This window comes from Falco biarmicus, chromosome 9, assembly GCF_023638135.1.
Source record: "Falco biarmicus isolate bFalBia1 chromosome 9, bFalBia1.pri, whole genome shotgun sequence".
In the NCBI taxonomy this organism is placed as follows: Eukaryota; Metazoa; Chordata; class Aves; order Falconiformes; family Falconidae; genus Falco; species Falco biarmicus.
Window position 1 is genome coordinate 18,462,933 of NC_079296.1, and position 25,158 is coordinate 18,488,090.

Sequence of the window (25,158 nt, forward strand, 5' to 3'; positions counted from 1 at the left end):
AGGTGTGAGAGGAACAAGATTGGGACAAGCAGAAAAGCATCACGTTTTAAGGACTTGGGAGGAGAGTCAGCATCTACAGGAAAACCTTTCCCTTTGTTCTTGGAATAGATTAACAACATACCAGCCCAAGGCACGTCTGTCTCCTGCCTTCAGCACCGGCCCTTGCATTAGGTGACAGTGCATTTCTTGTGGAACCAGTTTAATGTGTGGTAAATACAACAGATGGAAGCTTTCGGCTTCAAGGAAAAAGTCACAGTACAGCACAACATGCTAGCAGCTCCCCACCTACTCAGCTTGTCCTTGAAATTTAAGAATATATGAGGTTTCCACAGCCCTTCAATGTAGCTTTAAAAAAAAAAAAGCTAGCCAGCCACTCCTATGTTAGGAAATACTGAGATCAAAGCATTTCCCCAGCGGGAGCCTGTGTCCCTGTGTTACCCTTAAGCCTGTCACACTGCCACGCTGTTTTTCCCCACAGGCCATAGGGGTGGAGGAAGGAAGGCTGCAGGCGGGGAGGGATTCCTGCGCTGCAGCTCCTTCCCCATCAGACCATGGTGAACACCATGCCGCGTGCCACGCAGTGTTGTTGAGCAAAGAGCTGTTGCTCAGCCTTTGGAGTCTCCTCCCAAGCCTAGCATCATTTGGCAGCTACAAGGAATGACCTCACCTGACCAAAGATCCCTCTGGCTCAGACTCCAGCCAGACAGCTGCCCAGGGACGGGTGTAAAGCTGCACGAGGCAGCTGTGACCTTCCTACACTGAGCTTTACAGCCTGACTTTTATGTAGAAATTTAGCTGCTTCAAACGGCATCTCACAACACACGATTAACAATCCTCATTAGCCCTTCTGGTAGCAGCTGAAGGTTGAAAGCAGAAGCAGCCAGTAGTTTTAAGATGGATGCTGTCAGTTGTCCTGCATCAACTTTTTCCAGGTTACGTAGCGCTACCAGAACATTCCCCCACACACTTGCCTGCAGGGGAAACAAGGCAGGCCAGCTCATACCAGGGACTAAAACCCCAGGGATGACAGCATTAAAAACAACATAGGGTTAGCTTTAAAGGACTAGTGCAATTTACTCTGCAAAATCACAACTGAAGGGTCTGACTGTTTATCCTGCTCCCCTTTCCAAGCCTTTGCTCTGCTCACCATCTACCTTCCAGTTTCTGCATAGTGATGTCATGCTACAGCTACCACACTAACTGGTTCAGGTGGTCAGTGAGCAAGGCAGAGTGCTTAGGGAGTACCTTTTGCCTCAACTGAGGAAGGAGCAGTACTACAATTTTCATTTGAATTCAAGATTTTCAATGATTCTGCACGCTGCATCCCTTTTAGAGGCACGTCGCTTAGCAGGTCAACAGGAGCAGTCATTCACCATATTGTATTTATCCAAGAACAGAAAGGCAGTTAAGATGAGAAGGTATGAATGAAAATTTCATTTTCCACAGTCTCTGCTTCTAGGATGAAGAAAAAAAGGATGTCATCTGGCTCTGCAAAACCAGCAACTGCATGCACACTCTACTTGTATGCATCCTGGGGAAAGGGAAGTGAGAAATAAGCAGAAGTCTTTCCCTGCCCTGCCCTTCCAGATTTTTCTATTTTACTCTAAACCTTTTTGAGAGAAGCAGTGTCAAAAGTCATTAAGAAAACTTAAGAACATTAGGACAGCCCTTTGAAGGTACTGAAGCTGAGGGAGATCAATAAATCTTTCACAGTGCTGACAAAAAAAAAAAATCAGTATAGATGACAAAACTGTTTGAACATGTAGTAGTAAAACCTAAGCATCAAGCTGTAGCTAAATCCCAATATTGCAAAACTGAGAGCTAAAGCCTGTGACTCTGTGGTCACAACTATTCAAGAACAAATTTACATAAATTAAAGGGCAGACTGTTCAGGATTTTTTTTTTAATAGGCATAAGCAAGCTATAAGTCCAGTTCTTTAAGTGCAAAATTGTATTTCACTTGTTTCACACAAATGTCAGAATAGAAGATCCAATACAACACCGAGATTTTGCACTTAAACACTTCCAAACCAGAAAGCAAAATAGGCATTCAATATTTAGTTTATAACTGAGCTTCTCTGCTTTTTGTGGTTGTCCCTAACACCCATACTACTTTAATGATCTACCTTAAGGCTTTTTGTTAATAAGAAACTGTGAATTTCTTCATGGTTACAACTGGTCTTCACAGCTGACTGCAAGCATGTTCAGGTTTTTCTTGGTGAAAGACTTCAGTTTCAGTGGAATTTAAAGCAGGTCCCGATTGGAATTTTCTGCACAATTTTGCAGTTCTCCTATTCTAACTGTTGTAAAAGTCCCCAAACAGAAGCAGCATCAGAACCATTAAGAAAAAACATTAATGGGCAAATGGAGGAAAAAAAAGTTGTAGAGCACTTACAGGTAAACAAAGGCAATTGCCATATTTTTCTCAGAAGCTAACAAAAAAAAAAAAAAAAGGCAAAAAAAGCACAAGTTTCTCTGTTCAGAATGTAAACTGCAGAGTAAGCGTGTAAAGTAGAATTTTACACCCCTGAAAATAGGGGATTATTCTGAAGCACTTTCATTTACTGACTGTAATAATGAGCCATTTTATACATAGATACCACATTCCTTAATCCCATTCTAAAATAATTTCCTTAACATACGATACATAGCAAAAGGAAAACCCTTTTTCAAACTAATATTGCTTGAACATAGTTATTGATGAGCTCCACCAGTTTCAGAACAGCAAACATCCAACTATTTAACAATATAAATACTGATTACTAAAGTTTTAATTGTAAGTATAAAATCTCTATGTAAAACCACATGCTACAGACTATCTGTACAAAGGCCAGGAAAAAAGGTTATTTTTTCTTATAACAAAGTGCTACTGCAGAATTGACTGATCTGTTGTGGACATTTCTGAAGAAATATAGATTGTTTGGCTCAGAGTATTTCCCTACCAAGACTCTAAATTCTTCCCAGAAGATTACAAAGCAGTTAGTTTCAGGCTGCTCAATGAAAAAGAAAAATACAAAAAAAATCTCTTTTGAGTTATGGCTATGCAGCCAAACAAGCAGGCAAATTTTCTCTAATTATTTCCCAGTTTTCACTATTATTTCAAAAGTTACCATCTATAATTAGTCTACACAGAGCACCATCAGGTAGTACCTGTGTTATAGCTCAAGCAGTTTAAGAGGTTGATGCTCTACCTGTGGTACCCAGCCATTTGAACATTTCTAATCCATCATGCTTTAACTCGTGATTTTTCTGTCAAATGGATCAGCCATGAATGGCCAGGTATCTTCTCAGCTGAGAACCCTAACAACTTCTTAAATGACTCTAGCTGTAAAGCAGCACTTGTCTGTGACCCCCCGCTAGGAAGCCCTATTTTAAATACTGTAATCCTTTCCTCTTTTTCCTTCCATCAGAGGCATGGGATGGAATGAAAAGGAGGAAAACCTCTAAGGCAAGAGTCCAAAAGAGGTGCTCAGCTTCCACTTGAGCTTTAAAATACCTCTTCCGTTACATACTAAGGCTACTACATCAGATTTTCCCAGACACCCTTTTTTATACCTAGACACTTTCAAGTAGAAAGAAGAGAACTTGTCCATTTATTTGGGATTTCCAGGTATCAGGCAGTACAGAGCAAGAGCAGTATCTGACAGGCTGACATACCTGGAAGCCCAGAATGAGCACTCAGACCAACTGCATGTTCAGTGTATCCCTGTGTAGACCAGCACATCCAAACTGTGCTGGTTTTACAGCGTGTGTGCTGCTGCCTGTGTTCCAGAGCCCAGGAAGACAAGTCAGAACAAGAATAGAGCTGTCTGACACGTGGAGCCTGCAGGACAAGCAGTCACTATACCAATGTCTGGCACAGCCTGGACACACAGCCCCACGCTACTTGTATATACACTCACGTTGTGATATGAAATACAGGAGCCATATATACAAAGTTATAGTTGGGGAAAGATAATAACACCAGGAATGTTCCCAAATGTGCCTCCATATGTTCCTGGTTAAGCTCCGATATTCTGCATTGTATCACGGTAAATATGGCATTCACTCTTATACCTTTAATTTTTCCATATAAAATATCAGGTATACCTATCTGTATGGCAAACACAGTATTTTTGAATTGGTCCATAACACTGCAGTGCATCAAAATCAGATTTTGAGCATTTGTTCAGCAGCTGCTAAATGAAAAAGAAAGTTTTCTGTAGCTGGTGGAAATCGCTTTAGTTTCAGAGCCTCAGAGTTAAGGGTTGGTTTTTCATTGCCATCGGAAACTTCAGTAAGTGAGGCTAAAGTAGCCAAGATTTCTTTTGTCTTCACAGAAATATCCTTGAATGAACAGAAAAACAAGCAACCATGAATACAGTATTAGGTAATACAATGTTTTAACATACACTTGCTAAAAAAAAAAAAATAAAATCCAATACAGAACAAAAAAGAAAATAATTATAAATAGTTAACTTTAAATAAAGACCCCATTTCTTTTAAGGCAAACTTGCAACAGTTCTTCAGCCTGCCATTGTGTGATGTTGAATAAAGGGAGCACAGCGACTCCGCAGGCTCATCTCGCTAATGTAACTGAGGTCTTTTTACCCAGTCACTGAGTTGTGAAATGTCTAATGATCTATTAGATAGAGGAGGAAGTGAGAACACCTATCATCATAAAAATTAGGCTTTATAGCTGAGAAGCCCTATCTCAGTAGGACTTTTTCAAAGGTATTGACAGTACTATTGGCAAGGTAGTGAGCAAAGTACATACTCTGTAGGATAAAACTGGAAACTAATTTTACTGGAAGTCTTATATCAATACAATTTCTGAAGTATCTTATATCAATACAAGAACTTCTGAAGCAACATGGTTACCCGAGAGATAATATAAACCAAGTCTGTCATCCTTAAACACCTGTACAAAGAACAAAAATGCTCATTTGTAAAAAGGCAGAGAGCAGAAGAGTGATTCTTAGGGACAATCACCTCCTACTCCCCTGCTTCTGTCAAGATTTAGCAATAGAAGTAATTTAACTAAATTTCAAAATAAAATTTGTTTAAAAATATTAACCTTAATGACTTGGCTGTCTGATTTATCTGGATCTTCTGCAGATTGAACAATTAGCTGTCCAATTTCTTTGTGAAGTTTTCCCATTGTCATTGCCTCTGAGTATGAAAAAAACAACAAACAGACATTCACATAAAAAAAACCATCTCTGTGATACCTAGAAATGCACATCAATCCAAAAATGAAAGCCAAAAGAACGAGACCTCTTCATGACTGCCATTTGAAATCTAGTGGTAAAGGCAGTAATTTGATATATCAACGGTCATGCCAGCACAGGCAAATTGTTGACCTCTGAAATGGCCCTAAGCCGATGATAAGGAGCAGCAAAGACAACAAGCAAAATATAAGCTTTCCTTTCAAATAGTCCTCAGTCTCCAAGTATTTAGTGCAGTTTTTCTAAAGACTCATGCGATATCTGTGTTCAGCTGAATGGCTCTTCTGTATGTTTGTCTAACATGGATGTTTTAAAATCTCAATTGTACATTCGTGGGAAGACACAGCATGTCTTTCCAAATTCCAACTTTCACCAGTCCTTCATGGTCTCAATAAAATTGAAAGACAGAAGCTTACATACTGACTGTTCGTAATCTGGATGGAAGAAGGATCAAGACTACTTGACCTACAGTGAGGCTCAGCAATTACTATCAACTCTGGAACAAACAGCCTCTAAATCCAAAACATAAAAAGCAACCAACCTTTTACTGCAGGGGAAATAGTGATCTCACCATCTGCCAAATTCACATACACATCATAGAGGTCTGGTCTACTGTTCACTTCAGAATCTGTAAATCCAGCAATGTAACCTAGAGAGCAGAATTTTAAGCGAGACTGAGATCTTCATAACCAAAACAAAACCAAGATACTGCAGAAAAATCACAGTCCTAAAATCTGTTCTTAGAGTATTTGACACAACAGTCATTGGACCCAGGAGGCTGCCCTCTTGATAACATCAGTCATTTAACAAGCATATCCAGCAGAATGCTTCACTTTGAAGGAACTTAAAAATCTACTTCTAAAATTGCCTTGAACACGGATGAACCATGAACACCACATGCAATATAAAAAGGTTATCAATTTGAAGTTTTAAACTCTCTTCCTACCTTGCTACTAAAATTATTCACTTACAAATGAAAAAGCCACCAAACTTCCTCTTTAAAAGAATCTCCACTCCAGAGCCCGTTGTCACTAGGTTAGTATTAGATTGGAACAGAGAAATAAACCCAGTAGATTTTTTTACTCATAGCATACCAGGTGAGCAACCTTAGAGCAGCTTTTCTTTGTGAAAAATGTTTAGTGAGCTGAAACAAGAAATACTGAAGATGAGTAGTCTTCTTGCTCGTTATTCTGCATAGAGAAGCCTCTTAATTGCCACACGATGTGTCATGATAACCTTTGCATAAACCAAGGGCCTCTTCCTGGATTATGCGTTAAGCACTATGCATACACAACGTGTCACACAGATCAAACTCCTACATAGCTGGTAAGGTCTACCTGTGATTAGGAGCCACAGACTTCACTGGCAGCAATCGGAATAAAAATTTGGAACTCCAGAGTTAGAACTGGAAAAAAAATATCCTAAAAATTCAGTTACTAGCTATGTGTAGAAGCTGGGAAAAAAAGCAGCTTATCAAAAGTAAGCCAATCCCTCTGATCACAACATCAAAAAAATCTCAAAGCTGCTGTGTATCTGTGATTAGGGGTAGACTGATGTGGATCCACCCAGAAACACCAGATTAACTAGTTATCTTCTAACATACTTGTTTAGTTGACCTGCCTTTTCCTAAAGAAAATGATGCTGCTTAACTTTGAACAACAGTATTAATAGTAAAGTAACCATTTTTTTCCCACCAAAGGGCACTGGTGCAAGACCTTGCAGCAATAAAACCAGAAATTTTCTTTGCATTTTTGATTAATAAATATCACTACCTGTGCAGGCTTTTAAGGCTTCCACTTCCTCCTCATTTAGATGTACATATGAATGAAGAATTGACCAGTCTTGTCGATGCCACACTAAAGCAGGCAAAGTCCTAGGAAATCAGGTTGGTACTTGACACACAGTAGATTTATACTGACAATTAATATTTCACAGTATGCAGTGCATGTCATAAGAAAGAACTACTATGACTAGGTCTCATTTGGCATGCATATACATGAACTACAGAGATTTCTACTATCAGTGCAAGCAGAGTTCACTCATTCTACAGTTACACTTCTCCAAACATAATGGCTAAAGCCTTAAGAAGGGTTTAGCAGGATTTCAATAAATGGGTTTAAGAAAAGATTTTTTTCCCTAAAATATGGGCATTTCTTTCAATGAAGGTTCAAAATTTGTTGGACTTTTAGGGATGAGTGGAGAGGTAGGAATTGCCAAAGTACCTGGTAAACTCCTGGATAGCTTCTATTCTAGGATGGTACACTACAATTCTCTTCTTTAACATCAGTGCTGTATATAAGATAACTGTTTCCATGCCAAACTGGGATACTATATCTAAAAAAAGAGGGGAAAATTATGTTATAGAAGATATACATGCTAATATTATTATTTGATTTTTTTGAAGAAGCTTAGTAACAACAGCAGAGATAACACTATTTACTTGAAGTACACATGAAAACTGGATTGTATTTTATACTGTATGAAAGAAATCAGAATAAAGACTTCTGGTATTAATTAACCTTTGATGGAACCAGCCAGATAAGCCTTCCGAGCATCAAAATCTTTGCTGAGGAAAGATCCATTTTCTTCGCTTTGGCAAATCCCCTTTGTAAGGACTGCAATGTAACTCTCCATCATTTTAACTGGACTTCCATGCTTCAAGTAAATTCTGTGTGAAAAGAAGAGTCTGGTATTTTGACTGCAATCAGTACCAGCAGACATATAAAAAAAAAAAATTCCACACTATCCCAAATTGCAATAATATTGTCAAGAATTCTTATTTTGGACACCTGGTTGATGTTTTAAATACAGAACTAGAATTCTTTCAACATGCCCACAAAAACATGCCTGTCTTTTAGGATAAAATAACCTACCTTGTCTTTTTATTTGAGTTTCCAGTTTTATGAAAGAACCAATCTTTACCAAAACAGAAACGTAACACAAAGGTTTACACGTGTCCAGGTGTTCAGACTAAGGATTCTTTGCAGACTTGGAAGGTACCTGCTTTATAAACAAGCAATTACTACAGTAACTCCTGTTATTACATGCAGACCACGTGACTAGTTAGTTTTTCAGTTTTCATCTAAGTATTATTAGACATTCTTCTGGACTCCGTTAAACAATGAAAGAAAAATGTAAACGTTATGTCCTTGATAATAATTAAAACAAAACAAAAGAAAAAACCCAAAACCACATAGCAACAAAACCCATACACTTTTAGCGGTCTTCCAGACAGCAGAGAGAGACCATAACCTACTTTACAGGTTAAGGTACTTCAGAAATCTCACTGAAGCTCTCAGCTGTTTTCCATATTAGCTATAGTACAAAGCTATGTCACATTTGAAACTCCATTACCGCATTTAGTGGAATCTCCTGAATTTGCAAAGAAGTATTAGCTGATAAATCAGCATTAATGTGATCCACAGCGAATCTAGATATTTCATGTATCAATGAAAAAGAACAATCTTAGTTTTTCAATACTCTGCGGAACTGGTAAGCCTGATGACATTCCCAAGTCTGTGATGCAATAACCTCACAAACACATCCAATTAGCTGCTAAATCTCAGGGAATACTCTTGGTAGCAAGAACCGGGACCCAACTAATTTGGGAACTAAAGGAAAAGCAAAGGAAGTTGCAGAGAGAGATCATGAGAATGAGTACATAGAAGAAAGCAAGTAACTGGGACAAGGGAAAGAGAAGATGGCAGTCTGGTTGGAAGAAGGGAGAAGACAGAGCCACAGACCTTGAGAGACAGAGGGCCTTCATTTTCTTAAAGGAAAAGCAAAAACGTCCCTGGGTGCTGTGCCTAGATCAGAGGAGCTGCAAGAAGTATCTGTAGTAGAGATGTTGTGGAGGGATGCAAGTTGTCCTCCATACTCGTGACCTCTGACTACACAGCACTGACCTCTTCCCAAATGTTTGTGTTTTTAAAAATATGTTCCCAGAGAAAATGAGTGTGTGGGTGGTGGTGGTGTATGTCTGGAGAAGACACATCAAAACCTAATGGGCATTTGACATTCACCCACCACTTACTGCATGAAGATAAGCTCAAATCAAGGATTTATATAATCTGATTCACAGATTTGTAGGACTGAGTTTCTGGCAGATTGTTAGACCAAATGCAAATGCAACACAATGAAATTAATATTTCACTTTGGCAAGATCTAAACATGCACACTGCAGCACCTCAAACAGCTTTTATACAGACCTACACAGTATCCTAGTGAAGGCTGCATATTTCTCTGGGTTGAAGTCTTTGGCCATCAGAACAATGGAGAAGTGGGTCACCTGGGTAAGACACATGCACAGAAAAAAACACAGTTTATTTAAAGATCCCATATGAACACTCTTTCACATTATTGAACTAACTACAGTACTCTGACAAGGTGTTTCAACTGACAAAAAGAGTGAGTGGTAGCAGCAGATTCAAGTTACTAAGTACAGAAAAGGCCTCATGAACAGCTTTCTGATGTGACTCATTTCCATTGAGTCAGCTCTAGGACATACTATCTTTTGCTTAATCTATACTGTAAGAGTTGCTTTCCTTGAATCTCATAAGATTATTTTGAAAGAGAAAGGTCTTTTTCTTCTCCACAGCAGGTAGGCAACTTCCAGAATTTGTTGCCAAAGGAGCACCAACGTATTTAGAAAGAGACCAGAAAAAAAAAAAATCAAAGATAGCAGGCCCCTGAGCAGAAAAACTCTTTAACTTCCTTAATCAAATGATTGTTGGCTAGGACAGTATGAGGCTAAATGTCTGCTGACAATGACCAGTCTCACGTCCTCCTTAAATAGCATCTGCCACTGTTGGAGACAGTACTGGGCCACAAGTGGAGGGTTTTTTTTGTTTTTTATTTTTTACACCTTTAAGGCTCATAAGAGATGTAAGCTCTCAGTGACTAAAGGTGAGCAACATCTTGCTGTGGGCATGCAAAATTGCGTTATCTTTCTACTTCACAATAAAGTACGAAATACGAAAACTGAACAAACTTCACAGACAAATGAATCATCTTCATAACTGGGAAGTATAGAAGATACAAGCATATTTGCAGTTATCTAGTTGCATCTTCCAGTTATCAATGCAGTGGTAAAAAAGGTACCTATATAACTCAATCCTTTGGGGGAAAAAATGCATCAAGAGCTATATGAACAAGCTTTTGGACACTATGATCTTTGTAGAGGATTTGTGGCCAAAAAAAACCCCAAAAACCAAAAAACTGCTGAACTTGAAATAACAGCAGGAAACAGCATTTCCGTTTTAATACAAAGAATCTAAATCGGGTGACGAGTATCTCGATCCCCGTGCAATTCCATCCAATGTATATCTTGGTGAAAAACGAAACTTGTGGACTGGTTAGACAGCTGGGTAAGAGTTGCATCTGTGAGCACACAAAAAACCTCAGATCCCTGCCCTTCCTCATAGCATACAACTGGAAAACACCACTTAAACTGCCAGAAGTCTTGCCTGTGCTCTACTGAAAAGCCAGCAGAGTCCTACCTTTTTCAAGGCTGGAGAATCTTGAACTTCCACAGTTGTGATGTAGAACCATGACCTTTTATACTGGCCAAATACAAACGTATGAAGCAATTTATTTTCATCTGTAAGACAGCACTTTCGCAGCAATAGACTCCTCAGCTCAGCTGTTACGGACGGATAACACCAAACCCACAAAGCATCTCCATTGGTGTCTTTTTCTATGGTGGAAAGATGTTCACTGTGAGAATGCCAAACAGCAGCAAGGAAGTAAATCGATGGGTTAATCAGGTTTGTTTCCTGGAATCAGATTAAAATTCCACCTTACCCTAACCCTAGGCATCCAGTTCTGCTGCTATGGTTTAAGCCGCAGGGCAGCACCTATGCTATGGGGTTTGGTTTTTAAATGTTAATTAAGTATGTACTCTTGACCTGCTTCACCAGGTCAAAATAGCACCAGGAATTTGAACAGACCTTCATATAAGCAAAATATCGACCGGCAAGCACCCAGACCAGCTTATTTAGGATTTTCCCCAGCTTTTCTGATTTCTTAACAGCAACCTTCACAAGCCGTGGCTGTAAGGCACTTTGGCCGAGTTATGCCGGGTTCAGCTCCGTAACAGGCGTCGGCCTCAGCGGGCGGGCACCCCCTGCCACACCGCGGGCTGCCCAGAGCCCGGCCGGGGCAGGCCCCGCGCCCGCAGCTCGGCGGGGCGCTGGCAACCGGCACCCCCCGCCGGCCCCGGCCCTCCCAGCAGCCCCCCGCACCCCAGCCCTGCCGCCGGGCCAGGAGGGCCCTTACCGATCAGCCCCACCGCCAGCAACAGCTGCGCCTCCAGCTCTGCCATCTTCCGCCGCCGGCCCCTCCGCCTTCCGCTGGCCACGCCCTGCCACGCCCATCAGGCCCCGCCCCGGTCAGCAGGCCCCGCCCCCTCACCCGGCCGCCATTTACTCAGCGCTCCCGCCACTGTCCCGGCAGCTGCTTCCCCCGCAGCCTGAGGTGCCTGCTTTACAGCAGCCAATGGGGGCGGGGGGGAAAGACCTTTGAAAAAATACCGCATTTTTTCATTGCCTTCGTTATCTCACTTTGTAAATCACAGGCATGATTTCTGTGAAATATTACCCAAAAAGGAGGTGGCCCTCCTGGCAGCTGCCCCTCAAAGTCACTGCCAGAAGCTGTACCCTCAGCAGAGCCCAAAGTACAGGGCTCCCCGGTGCTTCCACCAAGCACATGTAAAGGCTGGCGTGTAAGTTGAGGAGTATTTATAAAGTGTAACCGCTGTTCTAGAGTAGCTCCACATGTCAAGTTTATTTGAGAACTGAAAGATCTCATCTTCAAGTTGGGATGAGCGATGGTACCTGAATACCACCTATGGAAGCCATAGTGCACAAACTCCACTAGTGGCACAGAGCAGCCCCTGAGCAGGAAGAAGAAATTTCTGAAATACCTGGGATCGATACAGGAGCATCAGAAGCTTCCAAAGAAAACATGCAGTCCTGGGAGAGAGGCCAGGGTTGTCAAGGATCATGCCTAGCTAGGGAACACACTAAAGGGTAGCCTATCATATGGTTTTCATAAAGTGAAAGCATACACATTTAATACATTTAGCTACTGTGTAGAAAGATACATGGGGAGTACGACCATAAAAGCTGCAGCTGATACAAAATCATCTTGATTCAAGCCTGTAGGGCTTTCAGGAACTTCAGAGAGATTCAGAAAAGTAGCAAATATCTCAAGTAGCAAATATTGCTATAAACCAGCAATAAATATCAGGCAGCACACCCTGCCAGAGTGCAGGTGCCCCCCAGAGAAGGCTGCAATGCTGTAGGACAGGCACCAGCTCCAGTGACATGGTCACAGGCAGCTTGCAGACGCTGGGAAGCTGGCACCCAGACCTGGGCGGTGTCTCTTGTACTTGTCTGACAGACTTTAAGATTAATTTTATGAAGACAAGAAAAGGACTTGTTCGGCACTATAAATAGCTTAATGAAGACTCTACTGAATGTATAATTGTGGCTTGAAACAGAAACAACTAGGCTGCTGGAGAGTGTTCAGAATGCAGACTGTACTAAAACACCATCATATAAATCAATAGTGTGGCCTGATCAAGAACACTATGTTCAGTACAGCTCACTGGATCTCAGAGGTACCAAGGATGCAAGGACATGTAGAAACTCCCAAGTGAAGACAGCCTGAAAAAGCAAAGTTGCTCCCTACCCCCCCCTTTTTTTTTTACTCTAGGCTCATGAAATAGAGTCAAAAAGGATCACTGTTACATGGTAAGCTGATGGTGCTAAAGCTTCCACACAGTGACTGTGTTCTTAGTTTTAACTATTTTTCTGTTTAGCAATAAACTGTGATTACAAGCTAACAATAAAACGCTATTTGTAAAACCATTGTATAATGGTTATGAAGCCTTCTAGTAGCCATGCAAGATAGTTAATGTGAACAGTATTCAAAAAGAAACCAAGCAACAAGTATACAGAAAGAAATGTACCAAAGCAGAGAACAGGCTGTCTTCTGTTATCATAAACAACAGACTTCCTCTCCATCTACGTATTTTTTGAAAAATTGTACTTAGATATACTTAAAAAAACAGTTCAAGACAGCCAGGTCTGCAGAGGGTCACAGCTGCAGTCACGATGTCATCAGTGATCCCAGCAGAGGTGCACATTTCTGCTGAAACACTGAGAAACATACTGTGTTCAGTGCCTCACATGGAGACGCTGTATTCTGGTGTTTACTCATCCAAAATATCCCATTAGTCACACATTCCCCTGCTGCTGTTCTACTGCTTTTGTACATTGTATCACACACCTATACAGCTTCCTTTGTCTCTCCATATGCCAATAGAAATTTTCACGTCAATGGTTTTGAAAAATACACACTGGCACTGGTAGTTATTACACGTACATTCATATGAATATCACAACTACTATTGCTCTTAAGAGGAACAGCCGAGTTCCTTTGGAAGTTTCCCAGATTTTTAAGATTTAAGAATGAAATCTGCAGCTGATGAGGGCCACGTGCACACATAAGGGCCTCTCTTCAAGTTCTTAACTGCCCAAAAGTACAATTCCTGAACCGGCTCAACAAGTTGTGAAGAGCAAAGGCTCAGCATACATGATGATGACTTTGCCAAAACGTTCTGCGTTGAATTGTTTAGTTAATCCAGAATTTCAGGCTAAATTAGCCGAACGGCTTCACAGAGCTCCACAGGCTGGCTCCCTGACCCGCAGGGCTGCCACCACCCCCGGGGAGCCTGCTGCGGCCGGCCCCCGACTCTGTGGCAAACCTAGCCAGGCTCCTGCACCGTAACCCCCTCCAGTCCCGAGCCTCCGCCGGGACGCCCGGTACAGCACGGGACGTCACTCGGGAACCGACAGCGGCGACCAACCACGCCGTCAGCCTGAGGGCAGCTCTCGGCGGAGCGCTCACCGAGCGCCTCGGTACTCGGGCCGTCAGCCATTGCAGCTCCCGCTCCGACGGGGCTTCGGCCTAAGCCACCGGGGACGAACGTTCCCCGCCGAGACCCCCCCACTGACGGCGCGACTGTCGGCCACTGCCTCACGACCGCCTCGCGGCCCACCGCCGCCCCGCCCGCGCGCTGGCAGGAACTTCCGCTTCCGCCGACGTCAGCGCGCGCGGGTGACGGGCCGTCCTTCCTTTCCGGCCTCGAAGGCTGCCTGGCTGGAGCACGGAGCTAGCCGCCGCCGCCGCCCTGTGAGGAGAGGCCGCCGCCATCATGCCGGTGTACTTCCAGCGGCCCGAAAATGCCCTGAAGCGGGCGAACGGTCAGTGCGGGGCGGCCCCCCTCCCCTCCCCGCCGCCGGTTCGCCTCCCGTTCTCCCCGCCGCGGCGGGCAGCGTGTGCCGCTCCTGCAGCGCCGGCCGCGCCGCGCCGTGCCGTGCCGTGCCCGCCCCTAGAGCCCCTCTGCCGGCCCCTCGGCGCGGCGCGGGGCCTCGGCCGGCGCCTCCCTGGCGCTGAGGCGAAGACGCCCGGGAGCGGCGCGGCGCCGCCTGGCCGCCAGGAAATGGCTGAGGCCTGCCGGCGTCGGCCGCGCCGCATGGCGGAGGCGAGGCCCCGGCGGCCGTGGGGAGCGGGCCCGGCCCGGCTCCGCCTCCCTCTCCCCGGCGGGGCCGCCGGCGCAGGCGGTGGGCAGGCGCTGGGTGCAGGGCGAGTCGCGGCGGCGGGGGCCTGTTCCGCCGAGGGTGGCGCGCCCCGGGCCCCGAGGCGCCCCAGCCTGCGGGAGCCGCGGCGAAGTGGCCGCCGTGCCCGCCGGCGGAAAGGGGCTCTCCGCTGACCGGCGGCTTGGCGTGAGGTGTCGGTCCCGCAGCTCACCGCTGCTCCGGGATGATTTCAAATCCGGTCTCGTTCCGGGCCTTGTTTTTCCATGTGGGCTTCATGTTCAGTAGTCCCATCCTTCATGTGACTGGTGAGAATGCAAATGATTAAACTCCTTAAATGTTGCATAGGCTGATGTGTAAATTTGCCCCTGGAATAGAAACCAAGGAGGACTGCGCTGGATCTGTCGCACTGGTTGCCACATATAAAACTGGACTGCTTATATTTGTCAGCTGTCTCCTTTCAGGCTAGATAAATGGCTTTGACACTTCTTTTTTTACAGTATCCTATTTTAAGCACTTAGCAAGACCATTTAGATGCTTCATTGTCACAGGGCTGACTGCAGAATGACACTTAAAGACATCCAAAAATTACAGATGATATACGGATCTTGAAATGACAGCCAAAGACACTGTGTAGTCTCGGGACTATCCATAAGCCAACTACTTGGTATTTTAACGAGAAAACATTAATAAAGTACCGTACATCCTCAAGTTTTCTAATCTAAAATTAATTGTAAAAATCATTTTCACGAAGATAAAAAGATGAGATATAAAATCGGCTTCAGTCAACTTCAAAAGGTGCATTAGTATTTTAGCAGTACTTTCACTGGGAAACATGCATGTACCATAGTATATAAACTTTAATTAAACTTCAGAACTCTTGGGTAAAGTACTTTGTGAGCGAGTCACATTACTGGAATATTGATCTTAAACTGTTAAACCTGACACCGTTGCTTTTCTGGTGTTGAAGAGTAGCTTTAAATACACAACTCTTGCACTGCTTCAAGTCTACTAAATTCTGATCAACTAAAGGAGTAGAGTTGAGCTGAAGGATTGGAACTGAAGAGAGTGTTCTCTAGACAAACACTAGCAATCCTGCAGATGGTTACAATCTCACTAGACTGAATGGAAAACATGACATAAGCAATGTGAAGTCTTGCAAACTGCAGGGGCTCAATCTCACCATGGCCAAGCATAATAAAGGGTGAGAAGTTATACCCAAGGCAGATTGTATGTTGCTGGAGGCAGTTTTAACAGGAACTGACATTTCAAACTGGAACAGTCAGTGCAGTTTCCAGAGTTTCAGTGTTTGTGTTTTACACGTAAGGCTTAAGCGAGCATTTAGGAGCACTTTATGCTTCAGGTTCTTGCTGACCTCAACATACATAGAAGATGATTAGAAATAAGAGCTTGAATGATTGTAAATATGTACAGATATGTAAGGACTGTGTTTCCTTATAAATGGTAAATGTAGGTTAAAGCCAACCCTTAGCTATTGTTAATATCTAGCATTGCTTTGTAGTCAAGGATGTAATGCAACTTTTGGGAGTGTTTTATTGTTGCAGATACTGAGCTTGCTGTCTACTAGAGATATTGGATAACATGTGACATCTTTGTCACCTGTAATGATGTACATTTTCTTAGACGGAAAATTTAGCTTAATTCAGGATTTTGGGTTAGCAGTAGATGAGTTGTCAGTATGTATCAGGTAGTTCTTGTCTATGCAGAGCTTTAGTTGCTGTTTTGGATACCTTGTAGCATTTTAAATGGTATAACAGGAAAAAATAGGTAATTCTGACAGGGGTGTTCAGGGGCTAAGGTGTTACATTTTGTTTGTAACAAATCTTTGTTTCCAGAATTTACCTTTTTTTCTACTGCAAGACGTGGTGATTATGTGCTGCATTTGACTCTTCACGTTCTTTTTGTGTATGCTTTTACTACAGAGGCTGTTAAATTAGCCTTAATTATTTGACTTACAAGTAAGAACTTGCTTGACCAGAGTTAATTAGAAGTTTCAAACCGATATGAATTGATTTTTTGCTTTGTCCAGTTGGTTTCTGACTGCTGAGAGTTGTGGTTGGAGTGGACTGGCATTGTTGCAAGATTAAACTTGCCTTTTAAGTTTATTTTCATAAATAAAAAATTGTAAGGCTGAGCTGTAATTGTCTCAAAAGCAACACTGAGATAGAACAACAGTGTAAATTACGGGATGGAGGACAGTTTTATTAAAATTCCCTTGGTGATTAAAAAACCCACTGCTGAATAGTGTCACACTATAACCTTAATTATTTTGAAATGTAATACTGTGTTTTTCCTGGGAAGGAACTTGCCCATCTTGTGCAAGATCATTATTGACATGAACTAAGCCCTGAACAGATGCTATTGTGGTCATCAAATTAAAATTTCGCTGCCGCTTTCAAAATGCATCTTTTAGCCATGTTTAACTTAGATACTAAGATTCCAGAACTTAGAAGCTCTCTCTTGATGTCTGTGCATCTTGAGCAGACCCCTACTTTAATCCTTTCTGCCATTGTTTAGGAATGTAGTGATTTCCACAGTACTTCATGGGAAGTACTGACTCTACCTGCAGCCTTGAAGAATACAGACTATTCCTTTTAGCTGTAGTTGACTTCTCTTCTATCTTTTAAACCTGTTTGCTTCCTGTTCTCAGTGTTGTTTTGTCTTGCTTTTCTGCAGTTAAGGGTAGGTCCTGTGTATATGCTGATAGCTGGCTGTGCTGCTTTGGTAGTTGCTTGTAGATGGTCTGCTGTATTTTGTACTGAGCAGAACGTGTGGTACAGCATAGGTGGGAGTTGCTGTGATGCCGAGAGATCCCATTAGTAACAGCAGCTGCTTAGGGAATGAATACAAGGCACTACTTTCAGGAGCAATGCTGGTTTAAAAAATGCCTGAGCCTTCCATGGGACTTTAGCAGCTTGTAGTGTAACTGTTCTATAACTGAATCTCTAGGCCACTCTTGAGTTTTGGTTGGTTTGTTTTTTTTCAAAATCTGAACTTTTCTGAGTGATGTTTGTTTGTTTCTTTCTTGGATTGAGGGCAGTTAAGTCAGACTCACTGGATGGTTTGTATCTTGTTGAATGACATTGGTGGGTGCTGTACTACAAGCCTCATGGTGTGTATTTTTTGTCCTTCTTGATGGAACTAGCTTTAAAACTGGATGTGTATATTTTAATAATATGTATGAAGTGCCCGGTTATGCCTTGATGGACAGAGAGACATCTCTGCTATCCTGAAGTTTTTATGTTAATGGAGAGGTTGGCATTTGTTTGCCAGTCATGCCATTGAAAGACTGCCACTGCAGTTCTATCTGCCCGCATTTTTGATATGGCCAGCTAAGTCAAGCCATCAGTGAACTTTGGTTAGAGTTGATTAAATTCTAAAAGTTTACAGTGTTAAGCATAAAAACATGCATTTTCTGGTTTGCAAGTCTTTTGCTGATTGGATTTTAATTTCAGAATTCCTTGAGGTCGGCAAAAAACAGCCTGCCCTTGATGTTCTCTATGATGTTATGAAAAGTAAAAAACACCGAACATGGCAGAAAATCCACGAGCCAATTATGCTGAAGTACTTGGAACTCTGTGTGGATCTCCGCAAGAGTCATCTGGCAAAAGAAGGACTGTACCAGTACAAGAATATCTGCCAGCAGGTATGGCTTTTGAATTTTATTTTTTTTTATTTGTAGCGAGCGTGGTATATGTCAGTTGGTATAATCTAAAAGTAACTGATTGGTCTTGAGTTAGAATTAATCTGCCTTTTTAGATGTTCCTGCGTTTGTAGCATTTTACATTATTTGCTGCCTGTTGTGGGTGGAAACATCTTTCAATTTTCTGCCTGTGATGTAGGTGAACATCAAATCTTTGGAGGATGTTGTTCGAGCCTATTTAAAATTAGCTGAAGAAAAAACAGAAGCAGCTAAGGAAGAATCCCAACAGATGGTACTGGACATAGAAGACCTAGATAACATTCAAACTCCAGAAAGGTTGGTGGCCTGACTTTAAAACGTAACAGTTCACAGCAAAATAGTCTTATGTTCATGAAGGATGTTAGCAGTTCAAAAAACTTAGATATAAAGATGGTGGACTTGAAATGGAATACTAGTGGTGTTCTAGAGTAGGCAAAACCCCAGGAATTTTGTGTTGAACAAAATCCTAAGTCTGAGTAAAGAAAAGTAAAGAAATGAAGTAGTAAAGAGTAGAAAATGTAGATGTGGTAGGAGTGGTCTGGGAGTCGAGTCACCGCTTTCTAGGGTCTGCTTAGATCTGCATCTGTAGTAGTATTGGAGAGTTTATTATTGAAAACTGCTCACTATCAATTGATGTACAAATGCTATTAATTATATTAGAGAAATTTAATTCCTGTACCTGATAACCTTCACTCTTTCTGACCACATTGTGCATGTACAAACAAATGGAATTGTTTATACTTCCTTGGGTAACTGATGAGATAATAGAAGAAAGAGCATTAAAAGTAAATTCAGTGTGTTATAATTAATTGGATGAATAATGAGAACATAGAAGGAATGGAAAAAAGGATCGGTAGATATATCTACTTTTGGTTGTATGTAGACCTTCACTGGCAAGTTGTGGCAGGTTAGGATGAAATGACTTTCCAGCTCTGTGAGAAGCCACTGTTCTGTTCTCAGAATGTTCTGTGGGAGAACTTCCTAACTTGCTTCAGGAAAAGTGAGGTTAGCTCAAATTGCATGTTCTTCAGATTAATCTGTTGAGTTAGGGAATGCTCACATTAACTCCAATAGTACAACTGTATATGTGATGACATCTGTGGAAAAGGGGTGACATGGTGGGGCTGAAGAAATGTTTTAAAGGAATTCTAGCTGAGTTTGGAAGAGACCTTCTGCCCGTATCCTTTAAAAAATCAAAAATTGTAGGTAATAAATTAAAATTTCTGTAAGTAAAACCAAATTAAAACTTGTGGAAGGTACCAAAAGAAATAACAAAAGGATCTTCAGCCAAAAGGGGAGAATTCTAGGAAAAATGGTGGTAAAATTCTGAGGAGGTAGGTTTTGATTAGCCATCCTAGGTGTGGTCTGAAGATGAAAGCAGTACTTTGATACTGATTTTTGTAAGACTATTGATTCTGAAATAAAAGAAAGGTTTTTAGAGCATGGAGATTACCCTGTCTGAGGTGAACATAAAAGCCAGCTTTCTTTTCATGCTGGGTGACAGCATAGCTTCTATCCTGGAGTTTTAAAAATACCAGTAAATGTTTTGGGTACTAAAGCTCTGCAGATACCCATCTGAGCAGAAAGTGCGTTTCTCGTCATCCTTATGTCGGACTGAGTAGTGGTCTGAACAGTTATCTTGATTGCAGTAACAGTCAGGTCTTTAGCGTGAGTTTTGAAGGAAGTAGTCTATGGAGTTAAAAATAAGGTAACATTCAGCACAGGCTTGCTGAAGGGTAGATGATGTCTATTTATGTTAGAATTTTATTCTGTAATTTAGTTTTTTAGATTCAGGAAGTGCCAGAGATCTAACCTGGGAAAAAGTAATGTGGTTGATGCCATAACTGGAAGGGATGTTTGCAGTTGAATTGGAAGGCTACTAAGACATTGTCCAGTGAGAAACTGATGACATATAATGACAAAAGGACATGTGAAGTTACTGAGAGTTCTTTCTATTAAAATCATGGCACAGAAACTAGAAAAGTCAAAGTTGTATCTACTGATGATAGAAAATTGGAAGAAATTATCAGTAGAAGACATTGTGTAGGCAACTGTGAAGGACAGAGTCATAGAATACAAAGACCTGGAGTAAAATGATGTGGATGTATGTGTTAACAGCAAGGCTCTCTGGTAGTAGTTGGGAACTCATTGGCTGCAAAACATGAAAAGGTTGCAGACTTGTCTTCAATAGTTGTTCCAGGTTGGCAATGCCATTCATGTTATTTCCAGTCCCTGAAATAGTCTTTGTTAGAGGCATCCCACTAATAGACACTGAAGATCAACTGATTGCTCTTTTCCTTGTTCTCTTTTATATAACTGAGGACTAGAAAATGTGTCTTTGCAGTCACGCTTCTTAATCTAAGCAATCAGAGTTTCACAGGTTTTTTTAGGTCCTGTTTTCTAGACTTCTCATACGCTTTTGCTGGATTCACTGCTTGATCTGTTGCAGAAGGCACTGGTGAGATGTAGTCTTTAATGTATGTAGTACTAGGACTCAAGGAAGTAAATTAGATCTGGAAGTGGTGTAGTATAAGAGAACTGCAAGAGCTGAGAGTTTATATTAGAAGTGTAGTTCAAAAAGGACTTTAAAAATGAAGGCTTGGGGAAGATGGTTCTTGCTAAGTTTGTAATGCTGGGTGGACTGTTTTGCAGAAAGGGGTCGTGTGGGCCATAGCACTGAATTTGTCTCAGTGTCTTGGGAATCCTTTCCAATCTTGTATTTCTGTGAATGAGGGAGTGTAGTTATGGCCACTAAATGCAAGATTATCATATCTTCTGACATCTTTAAGCATCTTTTTCCTGTCAGAATTTTTAAAGGATCTGATACTTTAAGTATTCTAGTTTTCTATGTCTGCAGATAGTAAGGCACACAATGCTTCTGTGTCATATGTCAACAAGAAGTGAGCTCTCTCTGGCAGTATTGCTGGTGGCTAAAAAGGAAGTTTCATCAAGTAGGAAAGTGTCAGAGTAGACTGACACTTGAATCTAACAGAGGTACAGTGTGCAGCTCCCTGGTAGAAGAGGAAATGTGAAAATCCTAGAATAGGTTTCCTTTGGCTTACTGGTATGAAGGATACAAAAGCTCCTGTTGTCTCTTACCTCTGAAGCTTGTGCATGTCAGTTGTGTGTGCAGGGGCCAAAGTTTGAAACTTAACAGCAAGAAAAGTTATCTACATCCTTTAAAGGAAAAGAGAGAAGTCTGAGGGACCAATTTGAAAATAAGCAATAAACTGTTCACCAGCAATCAGCTGTTCAGATTTGTCCAGTCTCATTTTAGATCTTGATAAGAAAAAGTGGTGAGCATAGTGGGGAATAAAACACTTTTTTTTTTTTTTTCCTTTCCCCTTAACCCCATCCCAACTATAGTGTTCTTTTGAGTGCTGTAAGTGGAGAAGATACCCAGGATCGTACTGACCGACTGCTTTTGACCCCCTGGGTTAAATTCCTGTGGGAATCCTATAGACAATGTTTGGATCTTCTCAGAAATAATTCTCGAGTGGAACGCCTGTACCATGACATTGCACAGCAAGGTAAATTATAAAGATGGAAACTTAAAGTATAATGAGATCTAGGACTTCTGTGTTAACATCCTGTAAAACTAGAAAATTTCTGTTTGGATATTGCTTCAGAATTGGAAATAAAATCTCTTAAATATGTGTATGTACACACATACTATTCTTACAATTACAGAGGTTCCTCAAAATTATTGATGTTTCTGGACACTGAGCCAGCAAGGAAGAAGTTATTTTTTCCTGGACATACTGAGAATATGAGAATTCCTCGTGCTGTGTCTTTTTATTTTTTCTAACTCACTGATCCAAATTAGTCATGTTTTCATTTAATCTAGAATGGCAAATGTGTCTTCCATTAATGTATTCTATGTTAGCTAATTTCAAAAACTCATGTACACAAAAGGGTACTGTAAAATTCTGATATGCTATCAATTTTGACACAGACGTAGCTTAGCAAAATATTATGCAGAAGGTAATGGGAAAAAGTCTAGTCTGCTTCCTTCTGGCATTGTTCTGCAAAAATTGACTTTATAAAGAAGAATACTTAGATGTTAATCTTTACTTAAAGGTGAGAGATGAGCAGAAAAAGGTTTTCCTTTGTATGTACAATTCAGGGTTCTGTATTTTTGAAAGAAGTCTTAGATTTTTAACTCTGCATCCAAAAGATGATTGTCAGATGAGTTCTAGGTGCTTTAGTGTATTTAAGTCCTTGCGCTACATTGTGGAGACATCCTTTTGCGCCTGTTTCTGGTTGAGATACTTCAGAATTTTCAGAGTGACAGTGTCAACGCAAACCAGGTTTTTGAGAGGATCTATGTGATCAAAGACTTCCTTTTTTTTCTTTGTCATTTCCAGTCATTAGAAAGCTTCATTTAACTTTACTGTATTTAGGTGACTTGAGAATTTTTTCCCACATTTTACAAATCCAAAACCTGAATTCATGCCATTGACAGAATTTTTATTTGCACTTAGTTCAAAATAAAAGCTAGAATCGCTGCTTAAATTAGAACATTTTTAGAGACTCAAAAGTATTCCCTTTGCTCCTTAAGCTTAACTGTGTAGAAGCATCTTCATTTTTTGAGGTCAAGAAGTGCTCTGCATTGTCACTATTCATTATGCATGACAGTTAGATTGCATCTTGTTTGATATGCCTTTGGACTGTAAATGAAGATTCTTTAAACATACTGATTTACGTATTTGAATCCTTTTAGAACTGTCATGAAGTCATTGTTAGTGAGCATTTTCTATATTGTTAATTTTTGCAGCTTTCAAGTTCTGCCTGCAGTACACACGTAAAGCCGAGTTCCGTAAACTCTGTGATAACCTGCGAATGCATTTGGGACAGATCCAGCGTCATCACAACCAAAGCACAGCAATCAACCTCAACAATCCTGACAGCCAGTCAATGCACCTGGAGACCAGGCTGGTGCAGCTGGACAGTGCTATTAGCATGGAGCTGTGGCAGGTATGCAGCAGGGCTCCTGTAATCCCACTGTAGTCTACAGCCTTTCCAGAATCTGTTCCACGCAGATCGTATCTCATGGTATATATTCCAAGGTAAACACAGGATAATAGCTAAAGAATAAAGTTTTAATATTTAGAATGTGGTGCTACATGCATATTGAATACTTAGTCTGATGTTCCTGCATAGTATTTTCAAACCCAGCTTTTGCTGCTAGTAATAAATGGTAGAGTAGCCGAAGTCAGTTTAAGTTCTGAAAGTGAGAAGTTGATGACACCTTCACCTCTGCTGTCTTGTGTTCTTGTGAACTGGAAATGGTTAGCAAACATTAAAGCCTGCTATTAGGCTGGGCTCCCAGCATTGCTGGTTGAATTATGGTAGTGTTTAGCCAGTGAGGGCACGATCAAAGCAAATTTCTTAGAGGGGCTTTGCTTTCCAACCTTTCTAATGCCAAATTCCTTAAAAAGCCAAGGTTGTCATGTTTTGGTTTTGTGAATCTGGAGAATGTTCTCAGTTGTGATGTTTCTGCTTTAGGTATATAAGTAATTACATGTAAGGCATTTCTAAGAGTACATGTATTTTTAGGGAAACTATACCCAGTTTTGATCACAAAACCTATTTTTATGAAAAAATATCAGTAAATAGTAGAATTGGTACAATATTAAAATAGTAGAATTTTTATTCCAGTTTGGTTTTAGGTTTTTTTTCCCCTTGGATTTGTAGCTTGAAAATCTGAAAGAAGACAGTTTTCAAAAGATTATTAAAAAACTAAAAAAATTTTAACTACCAAATTCTAAGCAGATAGTTAACGGATTTGCTGTATGTCCAAATCATTTCTTAATTAGGAAGGAAGTACTTCATTTCATGTAACTGGCAAAGCTGAAGGTCATAGCTTTCAGTGGTGATCTTAACATAACAAACGTGTTACAGTTTTGCAACCTTTAGTGAATGTATATTTTCCCTGGTTTTGAGTGTTGCAAAAACTTCTTAAAAGTAGTGTATTTGTTTTTTCTAGGAAGCTTTCAAAGCAGTGGAGGATATTCATGGGCTGTTTGCACTGTCTAAGAAACCACCCAAACCACAGCTGATGGCAAATTACTATCACAAAGTTTCAACTGTCTTCTGGAAATCAGGAAATGCTCTCTTTCACGCATCCACACTTCACCGACTTTATCACTTATCAAGAGAAATGCGAAAGAATCTCACACAAGAGGAGATGCAGAGGTGGGGAACGATATTTAATGTAATCTTAGATTCTATTTTTAAGCCCGTAGTTTGAAAAATAAACAAAATTGTACCCCAAAAGAAGCAGATGACATGTATGGATATGAACAGCTCTGCTTAAAGTGGCTAGTACTAATTGCCTCAAAAGAAACCTAGAGCAAGAAGGATATTTACAAAGCTACAGTGTAAATAACTTAAATATCAGGGTCACTTTAGTTAAGCTTCCTTCTCTGTTAATAAGCAAGTTAATAAGTATCTGTGTTTTGCTTCCTTTTTCTCTTCTGAACATTAGTATTTACTTCACAAGAGTTCACTGTTACTAGTTTAAACTTCCTTAATATATAAAAGTCTGTATAGCCAAATGGCCTTTAATTTTTTGGTGACAAGTATACAGGCCTCTGTAGAATCAGAATCTGGTGGGAATAAATACTCTCTGGAAATTTTTATA

At 41.0% G+C, this 25,158-nt stretch overlaps 2 protein-coding genes across 3 annotated transcripts in view; one reads left to right on the plus strand and one right to left on the minus strand.

Moving 5' to 3' along the window:
• Positions 1-1,883: 1,883 nt before the first annotated feature.
• Positions 1,884-11,596, minus strand: DENND10 (DENN domain containing 10). 2 transcript variants are annotated; one of them, XM_056352912.1, is made up of 9 exons: positions 11,484-11,596; positions 10,706-10,922; positions 9,416-9,495; positions 7,727-7,875; positions 7,430-7,541; positions 6,980-7,080; positions 5,749-5,856; positions 5,057-5,151; positions 1,884-4,326 (listed from the first exon to the last, which is right to left on the minus strand). In XM_056352912.1, exons 1-9 carry the CDS (start codon positions 11,579-11,581, stop codon positions 4,150-4,152), a joined length of 1,137 nt encoding a protein of 378 aa, XP_056208887.1. In that variant the 5' UTR covers positions 11,582-11,596; the 3' UTR covers positions 1,884-4,149. The 2 variants fall into 2 exon arrangements, with proteins under 2 accessions (XP_056208887.1, XP_056208889.1); XM_056352914.1 differs by having other exon boundaries at positions 10,706-10,902; positions 11,484-11,590.
• A 2,721-nt stretch (positions 11,597-14,317) lies between these two features.
• Positions 14,318-25,158, plus strand: part of EIF3A (eukaryotic translation initiation factor 3 subunit A) — a 35,592-nt gene continuing 24,751 nt past the window's right edge. The window contains exons 1-6 of the mRNA XM_056352911.1: positions 14,318-14,476; positions 18,286-18,476; positions 18,673-18,809; positions 21,879-22,042; positions 23,290-23,489; positions 24,502-24,710. Of these exons, the coding sequence (XP_056208886.1) occupies positions 14,428-14,476; positions 18,286-18,476; positions 18,673-18,809; positions 21,879-22,042; positions 23,290-23,489; positions 24,502-24,710 (950 nt within the window). The 5' untranslated portion in view covers positions 14,318-14,427. The remainder of the gene's footprint in view (positions 14,477-18,285; positions 18,477-18,672; positions 18,810-21,878; positions 22,043-23,289; positions 23,490-24,501; positions 24,711-25,158) is intronic.